This window comes from Scyliorhinus torazame, chromosome 6, assembly GCF_047496885.1.
Source record: "Scyliorhinus torazame isolate Kashiwa2021f chromosome 6, sScyTor2.1, whole genome shotgun sequence".
NCBI classification, from domain to species: Eukaryota; Metazoa; Chordata; class Chondrichthyes; order Carcharhiniformes; family Scyliorhinidae; genus Scyliorhinus; species Scyliorhinus torazame.
This window is the reverse complement of record NC_092712.1, coordinates 67,344,142-67,366,050: the sequence shown is the minus strand read 5'-3', so window position 1 is coordinate 67,366,050 and position 21,909 is coordinate 67,344,142. Positions and strand designations below refer to the sequence as shown.

Below are 21,909 nucleotides of genomic sequence, written 5' to 3'. Positions count from 1 at the left end.
GGTGAATAGTGAGGAGGATAACCTTCAATTACAGGAGGATATAGACGGGCTGATCAGTGGCAAATGGAATTCAATCCAAATAAGTGTGAAGTGATGTGTTTGGGCAGGACAAAGAATGCAAGGGAATACATGATAAACAGCAGAACCCTGGGAATCACCAAGGTTCAGAGGGACCGATGGGCCGAAGGCCTTTTCTGTGCTGTATGACTGACATGATCTCAAACAGGAAACCTGCCAATCAAGATTTTAGCACAGTAAAAACATATAATCAATAGCAAAATTTTAAAATGTTAATACTCACTTAAGATGACATTTAGGAAACCGATCAAGACATCTAGTTATTTATTCATGTTGCTCTGTACCAGTTGTACATAAAGCTGGAGGAAACCTATTCATTTCCTTGAAAGTATTAAGTTTCATGTACGCTTAGCGATCAAGCACCACTTTGGAGCATGCAAGTACACACACAGCAACACTTAGCCTCCCTGGGATTCTTCAGGCAAATTTAAAGGAGATGGGATGGAAGTTTTCCTATTTTCAAGCAGGGCTTTTGAATTTCCTAACAAACCATCTGAGTGAAATGGAAGTCTCCATTTTTCACCACAATATTCACGGTCAGGTTACTGTCAATACACCTGCCACAAAGTCAAAAGGTTGTGGATTTAATTCTCAGTTTTTAGAAAAATAATGCATCATTAAGTTGAATGCACATAAATTGTGATAAGTAAGGTTAAAAAGGGTTTCAGTATCTTCCAGGCTTGGTGCTTAGAGATCTGGGTGGACTGTGGCTGAAAGGTCAATCGTTTGTGATACACACATACATGCACATTTTTAATGAGGTTTTACAAACATTGAAGTTAAAGAGATGGGTTAAAAAGGGGATAGGAATTTAGTGATTTTCGAAAAAGAATCCAAGTAGCAAAAATTGGGATGTTGCTTCGTGACAGTAGTCAGGTGATACAGAGAAAGGGCGGCGGGGGGGGGGGGGGGGGGAGTTAGTGTTTATCAGAAAGTGAAGACAGGCATTTCCAGGAGACTAGAAGTACTACAAGTCTACTGGGAGACGAAGCTGAGGGAATTCGCGAGTTTGCTCTGCAGTTGAACAGATTTGGGTGTCTGAGAGAGGGATGATACACAAATTGGGTGAGAAGCATCAAGCAAATGCTCAATAATTCACCAGAAGAAAATCATCTGCATGTGTGCCAGTTCCAAGCACGGAGCCTTTGTGTTTATTTTTCTGGATTTTTCAAAAAAACTTTCATTATGGTCGACCTGAAGAGGGTTGGTGTATTTGGTGACCACTTTTGTTCCCTCTGAAGTGGCATGTTTGGCCAGTTCCCCCAGCAGCACGAGACGGAATGTGCTTTGGATCACCTGGGCCGAGATGGGGTACGGCTTGTTGTAGGGAATGAGGTGCAAAGACTCAGAGGCAATGCACTAGAAAACGTCAATCACAATGGAATTCATGACACTCATTGCCTTGGAAGAGAACCGGGTGGAAGAGTGGACCTGGGTCAGCACTCAGTACACGTAGGTGGAATAGCTCTGCCTGCAGGTTTTCCTCCGCTTGCTGGGCGCCTTCTTGGTGACTTTAGTCAGTGACTGCTTGGATGCCTTGCAGGATGCCCCATCCTTTGCCAGCTCAGGCAACATGCTCCATTTTGACTGACCGACCGGCCCCCAGATGCCTTCTGTATCAAGCTGTCAATGTAACAACAATTGCATGTTTTGACAATTACACTGTTAAGTCAATTGCATTGTTCACGACAGATGATCAGATGATGAGAGAGGCTATCTATCACTCTTGTTAAGCTGTTCTGTGAATAAACCTGCTTAAGGTAAAAGACAAGCTTCAGACTTATTCCTTCACTATATATCATTGGAATTAACAAGGCTAATGGTAACTTCAGAGTAAAGAAATATGGGAAATTAGGTCATCTTCTTGCGTTTCAACAGAGGTCTTTCCAAATTTCCTTTCTCGTGTAATATGGTTCATTTATCTAATCTTAATAACTATTTTATTCTTTCTGTTGGAAGTTCTTCAGCAGACTCCTGTAAATTTGATCAGCGATTTTCCTCCATAGCTTCAAAAACAAAAGTTCGGGGGCTGGATTCTCCCAAAATGGCTATGAGGGCGATGTCCTCATGCCGGCGTAAAATCGCAAGCGTTGCACTTCAGAGTTTCCTGAAAGAAATACCAGCCGATTCACTTACCTACAGGGTGCTAGCAGGGACCCGGAGTGCTTCACGCAGCTTTGGCTGCGGATACGGGTCCCCGCACTTCCAGTTGAGTCCGCGCATGCGCACGGCAGAGGCCTCCAGCGACCACGCTGAGCGTCATGGCGGACTCGAACCGCGGAGGCATCTGGAAGACGTAGGCCCCCCAATTGGCCGCGCGCCCAAGAAACCATCCGGCCCGATCTCTCCCCTAGCCGCCCACAAGGCCCCACCTAATGCCCGATCCCCGCGCCCCCCACCAGGGCAGCCGCGGACCGAGTCCACAGCCACCATGCGAGCAACCCGACCAGCCATACCATGTTAGTTCCACGCCGTCGGGAACTCGGCCGGTCGGGAGTGGAGTATCGCTGGGCGGGCCTTTGGCAATGGCCCCCCAGCCACGTGATTAATTCGCGAAGGCGCAGATATTCGCCGGACCGGAGCCGGGCCCGATTTTGTTGGGAAAGTTGATTCTCCGTCCCCGTGCCAAGCGCAATTTCGGCACGGGGCTGCGGAAAATCCAGCCCAGGATCGACCAAGCCAGGTTTCACTCTGGGATTGTACTTGTTTAATTATCGGCTGAAATTGTAAAACATTCTAGGGAATTGATCATATAATTGAGGCTGACAACAACAGAGCAGTAAAGGTAGAGTGCTGGAGAAGTCATCCTTTTGGACAAGATGTTAAAACAAGATCCTATCACAATTTTTGCTGGTTTAGGTAGTGTGAATGATCCCACAGTGCTGTGTTAAGGAAAGGAAGGAGTACCATATTAGGGTTAATTTTACTTTCCTCGCAGGCAGAAATTGGCAGTTGTAGATTGGCAGTCATTATACAGCCTGCCATTCTTTTCAATTATTTAAATCTAAAGTAAACATTATTCCCCTATAGTCCTCATCAACACCTTCCTTCAACCAACAAGAACTGAATATTCACTTGATTGTTGTTTGGGGGATATTGATGTGTGTAAAATCACCCAAGTGACAGTGGTTCCTACACTTCAAAATAATTTATTTTTATGGGAAGCACATTTGGGGATGTTAGTATTGGAAAACAGGAAGGCTCTTTACTGAACCAATATTTGAATTACTGTCTCTACAATATCTACATACAATACATGCAATTACTAATCAAATGCCATTCCATTCAAGTTTGTTGTTCCATCTTGAAACATCAGTGCAAACCCCAAACTAACATATCCACAATCACCTGCTTCCCTCATCCCCAATCCGCTGGCACAACTTATTTTTCTAGTACAAAGAAAGGCCCTCCTCCTTGAATTTCCAAATTATCTTTCCTTTTCTATCTTCCTCTCTGTATCTCACAAACAAATTGACTTCTTTTCTCGAAATAATTATATTTTGCACCAAATTCTGAACAAACACAAGCTCCAAAACTGATGCACAACTGAGCAACTGGTGAATTGCTAGTGACCATAAAGAAGCCAATCATGGTTCGTTCCCTAAAAAGGACATTGGTGAATGGTCTAGGTTTTTACAACAACTTCATCATGACCATGATTGCCAACACCGGCTTCATAGAATCATAGAATTTACAGTGCAGAAGGAGGCCATTCGGCCCATCGAGTCTGCACCGGCTCTTTGAAAGAACACCCTACCCAAGCCCACACCTCCACCCTATCCTCATAACCCAGTAACCCCACCCAACACTAAGGGCAATTTTGGACACTAAGGGCAATTTAGCATGGCCAATCCACCTAACCTGCACATCTTTGGACTGTGGGAGGAAACCGGAGCACCCGGAGGAAACCCACGCACACACGGGGAGAACGTGCAGACTCCACACAGACAGTGACCCAAGCTGACTTTCTTATATCAAGAATTTTTGAAACATTGCCATTTGGAGATCTGAACCCATTTTCTGAATTATCAGTCCAACAACACAAATACTACACCCACCTACTGTATTCTGAACTTGGCCAGATTAAGCTCTTTTAGGAGCACATTTCACCTATTCTGCACCTCTGTCCCACCCCAACACAACTTAGGAACTCAGCGTTATTACCCGCTTACTCTATGTAAGTTCTGATTTGCAACAGCTCAAACTAATCTTATTGTAGGCCAGAGCAAATTAATTCTAAAGTGATAAACCCATGACATTATCCTGTAAAGCTCTCATCTTTCCAAGGTTCTTACGAGGACAGCCTTAGACCCACCTGCTTAATCTGTCATTAGAATTCACGGAAAAGCCAGTGCTCAATTCCAGGCCCGTCATTAAAGACTTACAGAATTTCATACTTCCAAGACAGATTTTGAATTCTTTACATAAAAATACAATTCATCTAATTTTCAACTCTACAACATCTTGCCTTACTTGTTAAATTAAAGATGAGCACCTACTACTTTTTCTTTAAATAGGAGTAGGTTAAAAATAATCCTCTTGCTCCAGGATGTACATTCATGCTAGATGGACTAAATCGTTTTTTTATGGTAAATAACAATTGCAAACACCAAAACTAATTCTCCAGTCAATGCACAAAATCACTAATCCATCTCTATGGAAACTATCCAGCATTGTAACTGATGCAGCTCTTGATCAATGCTAAAAGAACAGTTACTTTCTGGTTAAGTCGCTCACATATAATACAAGCTGGAGTGTATAAATTCTGTCTGTCTACTTATGATACTGAACTGAAATTAAACCCTTTAATCTTCCTTGTAGAAATTTAAATCTCAGAATTATTTATTCGCCTTATTCTTAAAATATAGAAGCAAACAGATCCATGTATTATTTCAGCAACAATTATCTGGGAAGCATCCAAGTGTTATTACACCATTTTGGGTTTTCTAATTGTTCAAAGGCAGATAAAGCTGAGTTTGTTACCTTTATGATTTTGTGCATTGCATGATGGATTTTTCTTCTCAAACTCTTGGTTTAATTTCTATGATTTGGCTTCCTCTACTTGAGGCAAGGTCTCATAATTCTGTTCCAAGGACTCTAAACGATGGCGTGCCACATCCAAATGATTAATCAGCATGCATGACAGTAAATGTTGTAAGTTTAACTTGTATGTCAGATTCAGAAAGAATATTCCCGATGGTGGTGGAGTCCAGAACTAGGGGTCATAGTTTGAGGATAAGAGGTAAACATTTAGGACTGAGGCGAGGAGAAATTTCTTCACCCCAGAGAGTGGTGAATCTCTGGAATTCACTACCACAGAAAGTAGTTGAGGCAAAACACTGCAATTTTAGGAAGTAATTAGATACAGCTCTTGGGGCTAAGGAATCAAGGGACATGGGAGGAAGGCGGGATCAGGGTATCAAACCTGATGATCAGCCATGATCATAATGAATGGTGGAGCAGGCTCGAAGGGCCGAATGACTTCCTCCTGCTTCTATTTTCTATCTATGTTTCTATGTAAACCTGCATAGCTATACATCTACAACCTAAAAATTACTTAATCTGATTGCAATTTATTTCAATGAGCAATGATGAAATGAGATATGCAGGACAATTATAGAAGAGCAAGAAAGGACTGGCATTCACCATATATTGAACATTTCAAGGCTTTTAGCAACGGTGAATTACAAACTGTAAGTATAATAGTTCAAAATAATTCAGTGATCTGTAACACTACAGAAAGAACAGCACTGAATTCCAAGCTGATTGGCAAAACATACTCATATAGTGCTTTCGTGACATCAGGACAATGCAAATGTTGTACAGTCAAATAGGTACTTTTAATCATTGGTGTAAATTTCACTGGTGTTCTGACCAATTATGCTTGAAGTTGAGTGACATTACTGTAGAGATTTACAAGAAAAGCGGCCTAATCAATGTAATCGGTTAAAATAATATTGCAAGATTGCTGCCAAATTCACACAGTACTGAATTTAGAAATGTCTGTTTCACTGCTTTCTGATGTTAGTGAATCTGCCACTCTAGTACTTGACATTTAAGTACACAGAACTGAGTAATGACTCTTAAATTCTCATTAAGCTATTGGCATGGTTTTAGATTTGTTTGCTTAATTATGTTTCACCTTCTGTTATAACCCCAATGGAAGTCCCCGCGGGATCAGGACCATGCGATTTTCCATGACCTCCCGGAATATGAACTTCCCCTTTTGGGAAGGGGGGTGGGTGGAAAGAGATAGAGAGAGAGAGAAAGAGAGAGAGAGAGGGAGAGAGAGGCAGGGTTTCCACTTTACAAGAGCCCCAGCGGTATAAAAACCGCGGCCTAGCTGCAGGTCAGGGAAGGAGACTCTTAGAGGAGTATTGTAACTGTATTGGAATAAACCTTGTACTTTAATTTCTACCATTGTCTATGCATTCTTTTAAAAATATATATATTTTATTAAAATTTTTCAAACAAAAATATTTCCGTTTTTACAACTCAACAAGGGATTATACATTAACTGGTAAATAACATTGTTTAAATAATACAGTGAACTAACAACAACAACTAAAAAAAAAAGAAAAAACAAATAGCAAAAACACAAAATAGTGCTCCCCCCCCTCCCCCCTGGGTTGCTGCTGCTGTCATTTCTATCTTTTCATTATCGTTCCGCGAGATAGTCAAGGAACGGTTGCCACCGCCTGGAGAACCCCTGAGCCGATCCTCTCAACGCAAATTTTATTTGTTCCAATCTTATGAACCCTGCCATGTCATTTATCCAGGCCTCCAAGCCTGGGGGTTTCGCTTCCTTCCACATGGGTAGAATCCTACACCGGGCTACTAGGGACGCAAAGGCCAAAATATCGGCCTCTTTCGCCTTCTGCACGCCCGGCTCTTCCGCAACCCCAAATATAGCTAACCCCCAGCCTAGCTTGACCCGGACCTTCACCACCTTTGAAATTACCCTTGCCACGCCCCCCCAGGATTCATGCAGTGCCGGACACGACCAGACCATGTGTGTGTGGTTCGCCAAGCTTCCCGAGCACCTCCCACACCTGTCCTCCACCCCGAAAAACCTGCTCAGTCTTGCTCCCGTCATATGTGCTCTGTGTAGAACCTTAAATTGAATCAGGCTAAGCCTGGCACACGAGGACGAGGAATTTACCCTACTTTGGGCATCAGCCCATAGCCCCTCCTCAATCTCTTCCCCCAGCTCTTCTTCCCATTTTCCCTTCAGCTTCTCTATCATCGCCTCCCCCTCGTCCCTCATCTCCCGGTATATTTCGGACACTTTTCCCTCTCCGACCCATACCCCAGAAATCACTCTATCTTGGATCCCCTGCGTCGGGAGCTGCGGAAATTCCCTCACCTGTTGCCTCGCAAATGCCCTCACTTGCATATACCGGAAGGCGTTCCTCGGGGGCAACTTATATTTTTCTTCTAGCGCTCCCAGACTTGCAAACATCCCGTCTATAAACAGGTCCCTCAGCTTCCTAATTCCTGCTCGTTGCCAACACTGGAACCCCCCATCCATCCTCCCTGGGACAGACCTGTGGTTATTCCTCATCGGGGACCACACCGAGGCACCCGTCACTCCCCTGTGTCGCCTCCACTGCCCCCAGATCCTCAAGGTTGCCACCACCACTGGATTTGTGGTGTACCTTTTCGGAGAGAATGGCAGTGGCGCCGTCACCAGCGCTTTTAGGCTCGTTCCCTTACAGGACGCCATCTCCAGCTTCTTCCACGCTGCTCCCTCATCCACTTACAGACCATCGACACGTTGGCGGCCCAGTAGTAGTCGCTCAAACTCGGCAGCGCCAGTCCCCCTCTGTCCCTACTATGCTGCAGGAACCCCCTCTTTACTTTCGGGATCTTTCCTGCCCACACAAAGCTCGTAATGCTCCTGTCTATTTTTTTTAAAAAGGCCTTTGTGATCAGAATGGGGAGGCACTGAAACACGAAAAGAAACCTCGGGAGGACCACCATTTTAACTGCCTGCACTCTGCCCGCCAGCGATAGCGGCATCATATCCCACCTCTTAAAGTCCTCCTCCATCTGCTCCACCAGCCGCGTCAGGTTAAGTCTATGCAGGCTTCCCTAGCTCCTGGCCACCTGGATCCCCAGGTATCGGAAGTTCCTTTCCACTCTCCTCAGCGGCAGAGCATCTATCCCCCTTCCCTGTTCCTCGGGGTGCATTACAAAAAGCTTGCTCTTCCCCATATTTAGTTTGTATCCCGAGAACTCTCCAAACTCCCTAAGTATCTGCATTACTTCTGGCATCCCCTCTACCGGGTCCGCAATGTATAGCAGTAGATCATCTGCGTAGAGCGACACTCGGTGCTCCTCTCCCCCTCTAAGCACCCCCTCCACTTCTTAGAATCCCTCAGCGCTATGGCCAGTGGTTCAATTGCCAACGCGAACAGTAACGGGGACAGGGGACACCCTTGTCTTGTACCCCTATGTAGCCGAAAATACCCCGATCTTTGCCGGTTTGTGACTACGCTTGCCACCGGGGCCCCATATAAGAGTCTGACCCATCTAATAAACCCCTCACCGAACCCAAACCTCTTCAGCACCTCCCACAGATAGTCCCACTCCACCCTATCGAGTGCCTTCTCTGCATCCATCGCCGCCACTATCTCTGCCTGCCCCTCCGGTGGGGGCGTCATCATCACCCCCAGCAACCTTCGGACATTAACATTCAGTTGTCTCCCCTTTACAAACACTGTCTGGTCGTCATGCACCACACCTGGGACGCAATCCTTTATCCTTGTCGCCATCACTTTTGCCAGCAATTTGGCATCTACATTTAGGAGTGAGATAGGCCTGTATGACCCGCATTGCAGCGGGTCTTTATCTCGTTTCAGGATTAGCAATATCGTCGCCTCCGACATTGTCGGGGGTAGCATCCCCCTTTCCTTAGCCTCATTAATGGTTCTCGCCAAGAGCGGGGCCAACAGATACATATACTTCCTGTAGAATTCCACCGGAAACCCGTCTGTTCCCGGGGCCTTCCCTGCCTGCATGTTCCCCAGTCCTTTAATCACCTCATCCACCTCGATTGGCGCCCCCAGACCTGCCACCTCCTGCCCCTTCACCTTTGGAAACCTTAGCTGGTCCAGAAAGTGTAACATTCCTTCTTTCCCCCACGGGGGCTGGGACTTATATAGCCTCTCATAAAAGGTCTTGAACACCTCATTCACTTTCCCGGCTCTCTGCTCCATATTTCCCGTTTCGTCCCTAACTCCCCCGATCTCTCTCGCCGCCATCCTCTTCCAAAGTTGGTGGGCCAACTGCCGGCTCGCCTTTCCCCATACTCATATTGCATCCCCTGTGCCTTCCTCCACTGTGCCTCTGCCTTTCCCGTGGTCAGCAGATCAAACGCCGTCTGTAGTCTTCGTCTTTCTCTGTATAGCCCTTCGTCTGGGGCCTCAGCATATTTTTTATCCACCCTCAAAATTTCCCCCACTAATCTCTCTCTTTCTTTGCCCTCTTGTTTCCCCTTGTGGGCTCTGATGGAGATCAGCTCTCCTCTAACCACCGCCTTCAGCGCTTCCCATACTACCCCCACCTGAACCTCCCCATCGTCGTTGACCTCCAGGTGTCGCTCAATACACCCCCTCACCCTTCTGCAGACCCCCTCGTCCGCCAGTAGTCCCATATCTAGTCGCCCGAGTGGGCGCTGCTCCCTTTCCTCTCCTAGTTCCAAATCCACCCAATGCGGGGCGTGGTCTGAAACGGCTATGGCCGAGTACTCCATTCCTGCCACTTTCGGGATCAGTGCCCTTCCCAAAACGAAAAAGTCTATCCGGGAGTATACCTTATGAACGTGGGAGAAGAACGAGAACTCTTTAGCCATCGGCCTGGCGAATCTCCACGGATCCACTCCCCCCATTTGTTCCATAAATCCCTTAAGCACCTTGGCCGCTGCCGGCCTTCTCCTGGTCCTGGATCTGGACCGGTCTAGCCCTGGATCCAGCACTGTGTTAAAATCCGCCCCCCCCATTACCAAGCTTCCCACCTCCAGGTCCGGGATAGGTCCCAGCATTCGCTTCATGAATCCCGTGTCATCCCAGTTCGGGGCATATACATTCACCAGCACAACCGCCTCTCCCTGCAGTCTGCCACTCGCCATCACATATCTGCCCCCACTGTCCACCACTATATTCTTAGCCTCGAATGATACTCGTTTCCCCACCAATATTGCCACCCCTCTGTTTTTTGCGTCCAACCCTGAGTGGAATACCTGTCCCACCCATCCTTTTCTTAATCTAACCTGATCCGCCACCTTCAGGTGCGTCTCCTGGAGCATGACTACGTCCGCCTTCAGTCTCTTTAAGTGCGCAAACACCCGTGCCCTCTTAATCGGCCCATTTAAGCCTCTCACATTCCACGTGATCATCCCCCCCCCCCCCCTCGTCGACTAGCCATCCCCCTTTTTAGGCCACCTCCCCATCCAGGCCCCGCGCACCCGTCCGTCCCCCAGGCAGCGCCTTCCCGCCCCGGTCACCTCATCTCTTGCCAGCTCCCCCTTGCACTCGGCAGCAGCAACCCAGTTAGTGTCCCCCCCCCCCCCCCCCCCCCGCTAGATCCCCCTCTAGCTTGGTTACTCCCCCCATATTGCTTCCGGAAGTCAGCTAACTCTGGCTGACCTCGGCTTCCCCGTTCACTCTTTGACCTCCCTGCGTCTGGGGCTCCCTTCCTTCCTGCGCCCGTTTTCCCGCTATAATTTCCATAGCGCGGGAAAATACCCGCGCTTTCCTCTCGGCCCCACCCCCTATGGCACAGTTCCCTCATTCCCCTTCCCTGTCCCTTTTTCCACCGGAGCCCACATCTCTTCGTGTCCCCCCCATCGGGGGGGAGAGAAATTCCCCGTCCAACATTGCTGTACAATAGCCCTCCCCTTTCCCCACTTTACATTCCTGTACCACCACCTCGCTGCTTCTCTCCAAACATCAAACTCTCAAATCTAGTCCAGTTTCTCTTCTTGGATGAATGTCCATGCCTCATCCGCCGTCTCGAAGTAGTGGTGCTTGCCCTGATGCGTGATCCACAATCGCGCCGGCTGCAGCATCCCAAATTTTATTTTCTTCCTATGGAGCACCGCCTTGGCCCGGTTAAAGCTCGCCCTCCTTCTCGCCACCTCCGCACTCCAGTCCTGATACACCCGTATCACCGCATTCTCCAATTTGCTACTCCGTGCCTTCTTGGCCCAGCTCAGGACCATCTCTCTGTCCCTGTAGCGATGGAACTTCACCACTATTGCTCTTGGTGTATCACCTGCCTTTGGTCTTCTCACGAGGACCCGGTACGCTCCCTCCACTTCCAGGGGGCCCGTTGGGGCCTCAGCTCCCATTAGCATGTGGAGCATCGTGCTCACATAAGCCCCAACATCAGTTCCCTCTGCTCCTTTGGGGAGACCTAGAATCCGTAGGTTTTTCCTCCTCGAGCTGTTCTCCAGGGCTTCCAGCCTTTCTATGCACCTCTTGTGTAGTGCCTAGTGTGTCTCCGTTTTTACCACCAGGCCCTGTATCTCATCTTCATTCTCGGCTGCCTTTACCTTCACTCCACGGAGCTCCATCGCCTGGACCTTTTGTGTTTCCTTCAGTCCCTCGATTGCCAGTAGCATCGGCGCCAGCACCTCTTTCTTAAGCTCCTCCACACATTGTCAGAGAAACTCCTGCTGGTCCGGGCCCCATATCATCTGGGCTCCATCCGCCACCATCTTGCTTCTCCCTTCTCTTCTCTGCCGCTGCTCCAAAGGATCCTTCGCAATCTGGCCACTACCGCCGCTCCTTTCCAGACACACCCAGGGGGACTCCTTCCTTTGTCACCCCACACTGGGTTAGGTCGAAACAAAATTCCCTTGGGGCTCCCGATAAGAGCCCAAAAGTCCGTTAGAACGGGAGCTGCCGAAATGTGCGGCTTAGCAGTGCATCACCGCAACCGGAAGCCTTGTCTATGCAGTCTACTGATCACGGATTCGACACCTTCACTGTTGAGCACCTACAATGATGGCTTAGATACTACAACCTGTTCATACACAAAATATATTCCAAGTTGTATCACTGATACTGACATGAACAACTAAAGAATACACAAATCTGACTGATACAAGCACTTGGTTCATTCTTGGTTCATGTAACCGAGGGGGGTTGAAATAAGTAAGCCCAAGTGATAGTAACTATTTAACTCTTGGGTTTCCCCAATGTAAAAAAAAAAGGCGGCACGGTGGTTAGCACTACTGCTTCAGTGCCAGGGACCACGTTCAATTCCGGCACTGGGCGACTGTGGAGTTTGCAAGTACTCCCAGTGTCTGGGTGGGTTTCCTCAGGGTAATCCGGTTTCCTCCCACAGTCCAAAGACAAGCAGGTTAGGTGGATTGGTCAAGCGAAATTGCCCATTTGTCTCCAAAGATTTGCAGGTCAGGCGGGGTATATGGCAGGGTAGTGGCCTATGTAGGATGCTCTTTCAGAGGGTCGGTGCAGACTCGATAAGCCAAATGGCCTCCTTCTGCACTGTAGGGATTCTATTTTATGAAATTATAATCACTGTGAAAATAAAAATTCTCTTGCATGCAACCTTACTTATGCAACCTTTCTTATCCTTTGGGGTTTAATTAGAATAGAGCTGCTTCAGCTGTTAACAAATGAGTGACTACAGGCTGATGACAAATAAGGGTCACATTTTTTCCATTAGCTTGAATTCCTGCCACTACTATATTTAGTTTGGGGCCAGCAAAAGTATTCTCTAAAGGGCAAAATAATGCATGATCCGGGTCATGGTGAGTGTGTGGCAAGGGAAAAATGGCCCAATTATTTTTCCTGTGTTTAGAGCAAATTCCCAATCTGAAAATAAGAAAAGGAATTAAGTTATTTAAAAAGTGTAGCTTAAAGTAAACTTACTAACCATTTAACAATTACAAAGGTACCTTTTCAGGGCCTGTTCAGTTGTTCACCAAATTTCATTAACCACAACACTCTCAACATCCCACTGGATTTTAAAAGTCACGCGGTGTTTCAAACATTGACGTGGAGCTGGGAAAGTTGGAATACTCAATGGTCTCGCCGCTTGTCTGTTCTGTGGCAGAGTAGGGTCCACAGGTGCAGCCTACATTGGAGCCCCGAGAGACAGAACGCAACTCCAGGATTTCTGCGCTTAGAATAGGATAAATGGTCGGCACATCGTGGGCCGAAGGGCCTGTACTGTGCTGCACTGTTCTATGTTCTATGTAATGCGCACATGCCAGACATCGTGAAGTTGTGATCAGTTTTAGAGGGATAAAAATGACAGTTTTACTGGGAGTTTAAATTCCTTTGCTTCTCCCTCAACATATTTCGAGAGCCTAACATGTGGAATGACACCACCCAAAAATTAATACAGACCCCAGATAAGGATCTATGTTCATGGAAACTGTTCAGCAAGAACAATTATGTAGCTATTTTTAAATGTGCATGAGAACAGGGAGTGTAGGTTAAAAGGGCTCATGGCGGGGGGCCTAAGGGGGTTCTCAAACACAAACTACTTTCCATCTTTCCTTCCCTAGATAATCTTGACTGGCTTTTTTTTTTGTTTACATAGTTTGCAATATATTCACAGAAGATTTCATTAACATAACAAATTGCAATGCATAATTCTCGAAGGGCAGACCGACCCCTTGTTCAACTGTTGTTAACATGAAACCTTGCTCCACTTTGGCCTTCAATGTTTTGGTTTGATTCATTTAATCCTTACAGTGTAGTCAGGCCATCGAGTCCGCACCGACCCTTGGAAACAGCACCCCACTACCTAGGCCCATACCCCCACCTTATCCCCGTAACCCAGTAATCTAACCTAACCTTTTGGACACGGAGGGGCAATTTAGCATGACCAATCCACCTAACCTGTTCATCTTTGGACTGTGGGAGGAAAGTGGAGCACCCGGAGGAAACCCACGCAGATAGGGGAGAATGTGCAAACTCCACACAGTCACCCGAAATGAACATGGGTCACTGGCGCTGTGAGGCAGCAACGCTAACCACTGTCACCATGCCGCCCATTGAATAGATGTTACTACCATCACAAATGCAGAATACCCTAAGGCACTTCAGGGGAACGTTATCAGATCAAATTTGACTCTGGGATACAGAAGATATTTGTATGACCAAAAATTATTCAAACAAGGTTTTAGGGATTCAAAACAAAACAAGGAAATTGCTGGGGAAAAAGCTCAACAGGCTATTGGAGAAACAGAGTTAGTATTTCAAGTTAGGTGACCTTTCAGAACTTATGACCCTTGAGTAAGACTTAATATATTTCCTAACAAGTTATAGAAAATGCCTAATCGTTCATATAGAAACATCGAAAATAGCAGGAGGTCATTCAGCCCTTCGAGTCCGTGTCTGCTCCATCATTCATTATGATCATGGCTGATCATCCAACTCAATAGCCTAATCTTGGGGGTCAGGAAACTTAGCCTGGCCTATTTTGAGTCCTGCATCCTGCCTGACACAATAGTTATTTGGGCCTGCATACAATGAGCAACGCCACTCACCAAAACAAACAAGATGCTGCTTAGTATCTGAATCAGGGCACTGAACGACACGGATTTTAAAACTCTGATCGGCCAAGTTTGAGCTGCAACTTGGCCTTAAAGAAACAGCTGGAAGCCACTCAAAAAAAATTTAGAAACTTAAGAGTCTTGTTTTGCTTGGCCCAGGAAGAAAATTGCTCTCTCTGGGTCCAAAAATAACCGCCCAATCCACCCAATCAGAGCTGCCAGTCAGCTGGGATTGACCAATGTCCTGTCCTCCCACAACTGACGAGTTGCAGCAAGGTATTTGTTTGGCACCTGCTCATCACTGGCAACATCTAAATTAATTTGGATCCAAATTTGAACCCATTTCTGGCCCAAGTTGTACTTTTCACACAATGACCCAAGCCAGCCCTTCAACAGTGGTTTTCCCAATGGGTTGTAATGTGCAATTTTACATCGAAAAATAATTTACTTGTTGAACAGCATTCCCAGAAGAGGGCGACCAAGATGATCTGGGGACCTCTTCCCCAGAGGGGACATGTGGTCACCCAGCCGGCAAGGAGTATCTACGAATTCCCACATGCTGCAGGCAGTGCAACACACAGGACTGTGCTCCCCTGCCATGACTTTAGTTATAAGACTCAAAACAATTTAAGGGAAAATGTTTTTTCCACCAAATAAGCTGAAACTTTTACATTACTGTAGCTTTAAAGTGGAGAAAAGAACTTATCCAGTACCTACCAGTCCACTCTCTCACTTGTGCGGACGTTACTTTTCAGAAATTGATGTCAACTCTTCCGGTACCACCGAGTGTCAGGAGTGTTCTGCTCTGCCCACCGCACCCTCACAGGTCAGCTCCTGTAGCTGTCTAATTGGACCGGATTCTCATTTCCCCCGGCCGCGTGTTTGTCGATAGCGCGCCGTTCGCTGGCAGCAGAATTCCCTACTCCTGCCACTTGCCAATGGGATTTCCCACTGAGGCCCCCCCCCCCCCCATCCCCCACACCACTGGGAAACCCGTGGACAGGGTTGCACTGCCATTGGGAAACGAGAATCCCAACAGCCAGAGAATTTCGGCCATTATCTATAGTCCTTGGTCGTTTACATCAATTGATTTTATATATTAAGCCCTTTCCCAACTTCCCACTGTGTCCAAATTCCCAATTAAGTCACTCTATTTAGGTGCCAGTCCATTTCAGAACCACTCCATTCAGGCTAAATCACCAACAGTCTGCTCTCAAAGGGGAGGGCAGCCTATTGTCCTCTGGTGACATTTACATTTTAAAATATCAAGCACTCTATGCCTCAAGACTTCTAATGCATTTTTGAACTAAGGATAAGTCGTAGGGAATACAACTGGTCAGTTACGCATAAAGTGTAGAGCCAAATGTTCTACAGCTTGCCTCAGTTTCCCACAATCAGAGAGAATACAGCGTTTTGAATTTCTCAAGCAACTTCCTGTGGTTGGCTGACTAACACAAGACTGTATAGGTAGTGTCGTGGATGGGGTGGTGAGAATGGGGAAAAATACATTCATTCATAGAGGGGATAAGCTTAATCAGCCAAGTGGCCTTTTGTTATCTCCATGAGTCAATCCATGCTGCACATAATGTGACACTCTTAAGACTGTTTCATAGCTGCTCTGGCAGAGACTCAGAAACAAAGTACCAGACAACCTTCTCCAACCAAGGGAAGCTGGTTTGATGCAGATAAGCTATCCTCAATCCATATTAAAGTGCAGTCAATAGATGAACAGCCCAAAGACTGATTTTCCTTTTAGTGCACATGAATGTTGCCGCATTCGGTCCACATTCACTAGTGTGAAATATGTCCAAATTTCGACACATATTCTGCACCTCCTAATTGATGATTCAGAAGTAGCTCTTCCAAAGAAGCCTAGAAATTTCATAGAATTTACAGTGCAGAAGGAGGCCATTCGGCCCATCGTGTCTGCACCGGCTCTTGGAAAGAGCACCTTACACAAGGTCAACACCTCCACCCTAACCCCATAACCCAGTAACCCCACCCAACACTAAGGGCAATTTTGGACACTAAGGACAATTTATCATGGCCAATCCACCTAACCATGGCCAATCCACCTAACCTGCACATCTTTGGACTGTGGGAGGAAACCGGAGCACCCGGAGGAAACCCACACACACACGGGGAGAACGTGCAGACTCCGCACAGACAGTTACCCAAGCCGGAATTGAACCTGGGACCCTGGAGCTGTGAAGCAACTGTGCTACCCACAATGCTACCGTGCTGTCCATAAATACATTTCAGACAGCCACATCAATGCAACACATTTACTGTGTTATCACTACAGTAAAAGTAAAGTCACCATAGTCCCAGATGATCTTAGGCTGCTTTCCCCTTTGAGGGGGAGTGCTGACTGGTGATGATTTAACCGGAGGATCACCACACCTCAGGCGCGAGTGGCAAGGTTGAGAAGACGGGACCTTGATGAATACCCTCAGCCGGTACGGGAATTGAACCCGCGCTGCTGGCCTCGCTCTGCATCGCGAACCAGCTGTCCAGCTAACTGACTGTAGAGATGACAATATGGATACAAAAAGGACCATATTTTACTGCTGAAATAAAATAAATCTATTATAATTATGAACCAATAGCACTTGCGCACATTTAACTGTTTTATCATGATAGTAATATTTTAGGAAATGAATCAAGGTTTCTGCTCGCGAGTTTAATCATTCTATTATGTTGCAATATACTAATACCTCATCTTACTTTCTTTGAAAACAAGTAAGCTTGACTTAAGCTTCAAAAATATTTAGTGAACCACACCAATAATCAGAGCTTTAATTAAGATTTAGGTTAAATATTCTTGAGATTTAAAGTGTTCTGATCAAAAATGCAGTAACTGAATACTGTAATAATTACACAGTCCTTAATTATTTGATTAAATTTGTCAAGTACACAGTGCAAAGACTCTCTCTTACCACCCTGACAACATGGCACAGCTCCAATTTCAAAAGTAAACAACCTACTATCGCAGCATCACATTTCCATTTCACAAAGCAGTCTAATTTGGAACATTTCTATGAGAGAATAGAGATTCAGTGACACGTCAAGGCAGCTCTGCACTCCAATGTCAGTGTAATCAACACTGTCAAAATTAATTTCACATAAGAAAGACTCTTGGAACGAGCAGAGATGAGTCCTGCATCCCATGAATGTGAACCAACACAGACCCAAATTTCAGGGTTGAAAGGACCTGAATGCATATAGTACATTGTAGACTCACTGTTGTAATGGAGATGCAGTCAAATTGCATTCAGCAAGATTTCACAAACAAAACATGAAATAAATTACCAATTAAAAAGGTTATGGTAATGGAATAAATACTGGTTAGGACACTAGGAAGAAATTGCACGCTCTTCTTCAAGACAGTGACAATGAATGTTTGATGTATATCTAACAGCACAGAGGGGGGCCACAGATTAATGTCTAAAACATAATGCATCATTCTTCTGTTCAGCAAGTCATTGTTGGCAAGTCCGAGGCTGCAATTTGAACCCATCACATTTTGACTCTTAAGGCAAGAGTGAAATTTGTTAACTCCCTGGTTGACCCCCACTAAATTTTGTATGAATTTAAACAGCTAACTATTAAATTCAGAAATTGTTTCAACTCAACAATCAGGAAAGTAAAGAACCCATTACCATCTGAATTTCCTCTCCTGAGAAGAAGATTTGACTATCATTTAATTCCTTTTACTATTAGGTATAAAATCAAACAATTAGGGTCTGATGGGTAAACTGGAAAATTTCCAGAGCCATTCTCCCAGAGGCTGCTTGGGGGTCACCCACAAGGGCGAGTGACCAAGTAAGAGTTTTTCACTGAATATCAAGACCCATTGACAGAGGTGAACTGGACTTTTAAAAACTCTGCCTCCAGTTCTCTTCCCTCCCCACAGTCTCAAGAACTAGGCTAGCTGCCTGAAGGCAGCCTATGGGCAGCCAGCCCTCGCCACCTCAATGGCCACAACTGCATGCCACCCTGTGGAAGGGGTACATCTCCACCTCCCCCTCACCCCCCCCCCCAAACTTACAAAGGTGGCCCTGCAGCTGGACACTTTCAAATGAAATAGTTTAAAATTGTAGAAACCACCCCCACCCCCTCTCTCTTTTACCCTGAACTGTAAGTTGATGCTTCGTCAGTGTTGGAAAGCCTCCTATTGGTCCTCGTGCTTTAAGAACCCACCCACTGTCCAGCCACTAATTAACTAATTTGGGGGAAGCACCATTGTGCAAGTGTCCTCCAAACGTGTGGGACTATGACCCCCATTTGACTCGAGTGTCAGGGTCCTGATCCAAAGGACAAAATCCTGCCCTTCATGTCAGCAGGCAGTCTGGCAGCCATTCCTCATTTCAACTTACCCAGTAATCATACATAATATACAATTCATCTCTAGCAGTGATGGGCAACCTAGGTTAGTGAGTGGGCATGTTGTGGCCCTCTTTCTTCCCAGTGGGCCGCAAGGTTGAAATCGGGCATGTTCATGAACCATTACCCCAAGAATAGGATTAGATAAATTTAAGGGCGGCATGTGGTGCAGTGGTTAGGACTGGGACTGCAGGGCTGAGGACCCAGATTCGAATCCTGGCCCTGGGTCACTGTCCGTGTGGAGTTTGCACATTCTCCCCATGTCTGCGTGAGTTTCACCCCCACAACCAAAAGATGTGCAGGTTGGGTGGATTGGCCACGCTAAATTGCTCCTTAATTGGAAAAAAAAATAATTGTGTACTCAAAATTTTTTTTTTAAATGGGAAATTTAATACATGTTGAATATTTAATAACAAGTTATAATGATTTAGCCCTTTCTACCATCAACTTAAAATGGTACAAACAAAAGAAATATTTACACTTTGGACACAGAGGGAGCGCGGCTCTCACAGCCAATGTTGTGAGCAATCAACACGAACCTCATTTCACTTGTCTTTGCTTTACGTGCATATCGCTTCAGTCATACCGGTGGGGGAAAAAAGTCTCCGTGAATGGAAATCGGTGGAATGCAGCAACCCTGTGCGTGGGCATCGGTCAACAAAATGTCACCAGAGCCACAATCAGAACCACCATGTGGCCCCTCGGGCTGCAGATGGACCACCGCTGGTCTACTGAGACATGTGGATGTGATCAGAAGTGTGGAACTTGGCAACCCCCTCCTTATTCTAGAGCACCAAAATTGATCTTAGCTTCTTCTTTCAGCACAAGATTTTATTTTTGGGTTATTTGGGGGGGGGGGGGGGGGGGGGGAAAGAGGGCTTCAAAAATATTCATGAACGCACTGGCCTTTCGGAAGTCTACGCAGAGCAAAAGGGTTAATGGCCTCAATACGCATTTGCTGCTCTTAAATAATTGATTTCCAACAAGGCACACAAGGAAGCCTTTTAATCGAATCATCCGTGTGACAGAAACGGGAGCCCTCAGATTGGTGGCCACATGGTGGATGAGGGAGACACATCTCAAGGTCACTGCTTCGCAGTGGAGACGTGCGAGATTAATGGGTGTTTGGTCAAGTGTGATGTTTCAGGAGGAGGAAGAGGGAAGGGGGGAAAAAATCCGTATTTCCATGCGTGGGAAAGAAGGGAAGATGCTGGTGCAACACACAGCACAGAGGGAAGGAAGGAGCTGTTGTAAACCATCCGGAACACATGCAGGCGGGGAGCACAGGTGATTCTTGCACCCCGCCGAGATCCATTCGGACGCTGGCTGAAGAATTTACGATCTGAATTGGATAACCCGACTGACTGACTGACCGACCATCCTTCACGCTGGCCTGCAACTCCTCCCCTGTAGACTGACGCATAAACTCCGAACCGCAGTGACTCGGTCTGGATCACGTACACTGGCTCTTCCGTGTTACAGCATCTTCAAACCGAAGGCAGGAACACAACATGGGCACCACACAACCAGCAGAATACATCTAAATATTTAAAACCAAAAATACTTTATTGCCAAAAGTTTCTCTGGTAAAGAAAAAACACACACAACCCGATATAAAAACGATGAAGGAAGAGGTGGTGGATGGAATTCGCACACCTGGCTGTCATCTTCCTTTTAAAGCAAAAAAAAGTCTTAAGGGTTCCTATTTATCAGGGGAGGGGAAACAAAATCCGGTGTGAGTTTTCAGACCGAAAACTCTCTCCAAAAAGTCGATGTGAAGACCACGGAATAAAAAGTAACGCAATGCGGTCCGATGCGGCTCTCATCCGCACCGGCCGGGGTGGTGACTAGTTAAAAATAGATAAACATTTTATTTTTTTTTAAAAATTCCGAGCACGTTGGTTTTTCCTGCCGCTCTGTGTTGACTGACTCACTCACACAGCTCAGCCACAACCCTTGCATTATCTTTTTTTTTACCTTGTGCATCCCCTCCGCTGGTCAGGACGCCGATGGCTTTCCCGCTGCCCGAGAGATTCTCCAGGAATTTCTTGCCGTCTTCGCAGACAGTGTTCATCCTTTGCCTTTATTGGGATAGTTTTAAAATGACCGGAAATAAAACGTTAAAAGGAAACGTTTGAGGTTTTTTTTGTGTGGTGTGTGTGCGTGAGACGGGTGGAGGGGATATATCTGCAGAGCGGTGTGTGTCGCGCGCTCTCTGTTCAGAGCCCAGATGTTACCACTCCCGTTGACACTCTGGTTCTCACGCTCCAGTGCCGACTCCAAAGCCTTTGCTTGCCCCTCAGCCCACACCTCTCAACCTAACCTTGACGAGCCCGCCCCCATTGTGCCGTCAAGCGCGCGGAGAGTGACAGCCGCGCTAAACCTATGGGCGAGCAGCCGTTCCCTGAGCTCCCCAATCAAGAGGCGCCGGAGGACAAACAGTGGGCGGGGTCGAGGGCGCTTTCCAAGTTTGGATGCGCCGCCCATCCTCCCAGTCGGACTCAACCTTGCCCTCCTCCTGTTGACCTCTCCTCACTCCTCTCCTCTCCTCAGAGCGGATATTGAGTTTTGCTCAGTTGCAGGGAGGGAGGACCATGCTGTCAAGGTACAAACTGACCTATAATAACTTGAAAATAATAATAATCCACATTAGCCCCCCCCTCTCTCTCTCTCTCCACAGATGCTGTCAGACCTACTGAGGTTGTCCAGTGTTTTCTGTTTTTTGTTTCACATTCCAGCATCCGCAGTCATTTGCTTTTATAATAATAATTTGGGGGATGCTGAGCTCAGCTGGCGGGGTAGCTGGTTTGTTGATGCGGAGTGGCGCCAATGGCTGCGAGTTCAATTCCCATACCGGCTGAGGTAATCAATGAGGGGCCCTGTCTTCTCCGCCTTGCCCATTTCGCCGG

General features: G+C 46.5%; 1 protein-coding gene across 6 annotated transcripts in view; it reads right to left on the bottom strand.

The window, feature by feature from the left end:
* Positions 1 to 21,307, bottom strand: part of LOC140424825 (ATP-dependent 6-phosphofructokinase, platelet type-like) — a 147,413-nt gene extending 126,106 nt beyond the window's left edge. For 2 of the 6 annotated variants that reach the window (XM_072508297.1, XM_072508299.1), the window contains exon 1: positions 20,978 to 21,307. In XM_072508297.1, coding sequence (XP_072364398.1) covers positions 20,978 to 21,074 — 97 coding nt within the window. In that variant the 5' untranslated portion in view covers positions 21,075 to 21,307. The remainder of the gene's footprint in view (positions 1 to 20,977) is intronic. The other 4 variants (XM_072508294.1, XM_072508296.1, XM_072508298.1 and 1 more) reach the window with 3 other exon arrangements.
* Positions 21,308 to 21,909: the final 602 nt, after the last annotated feature.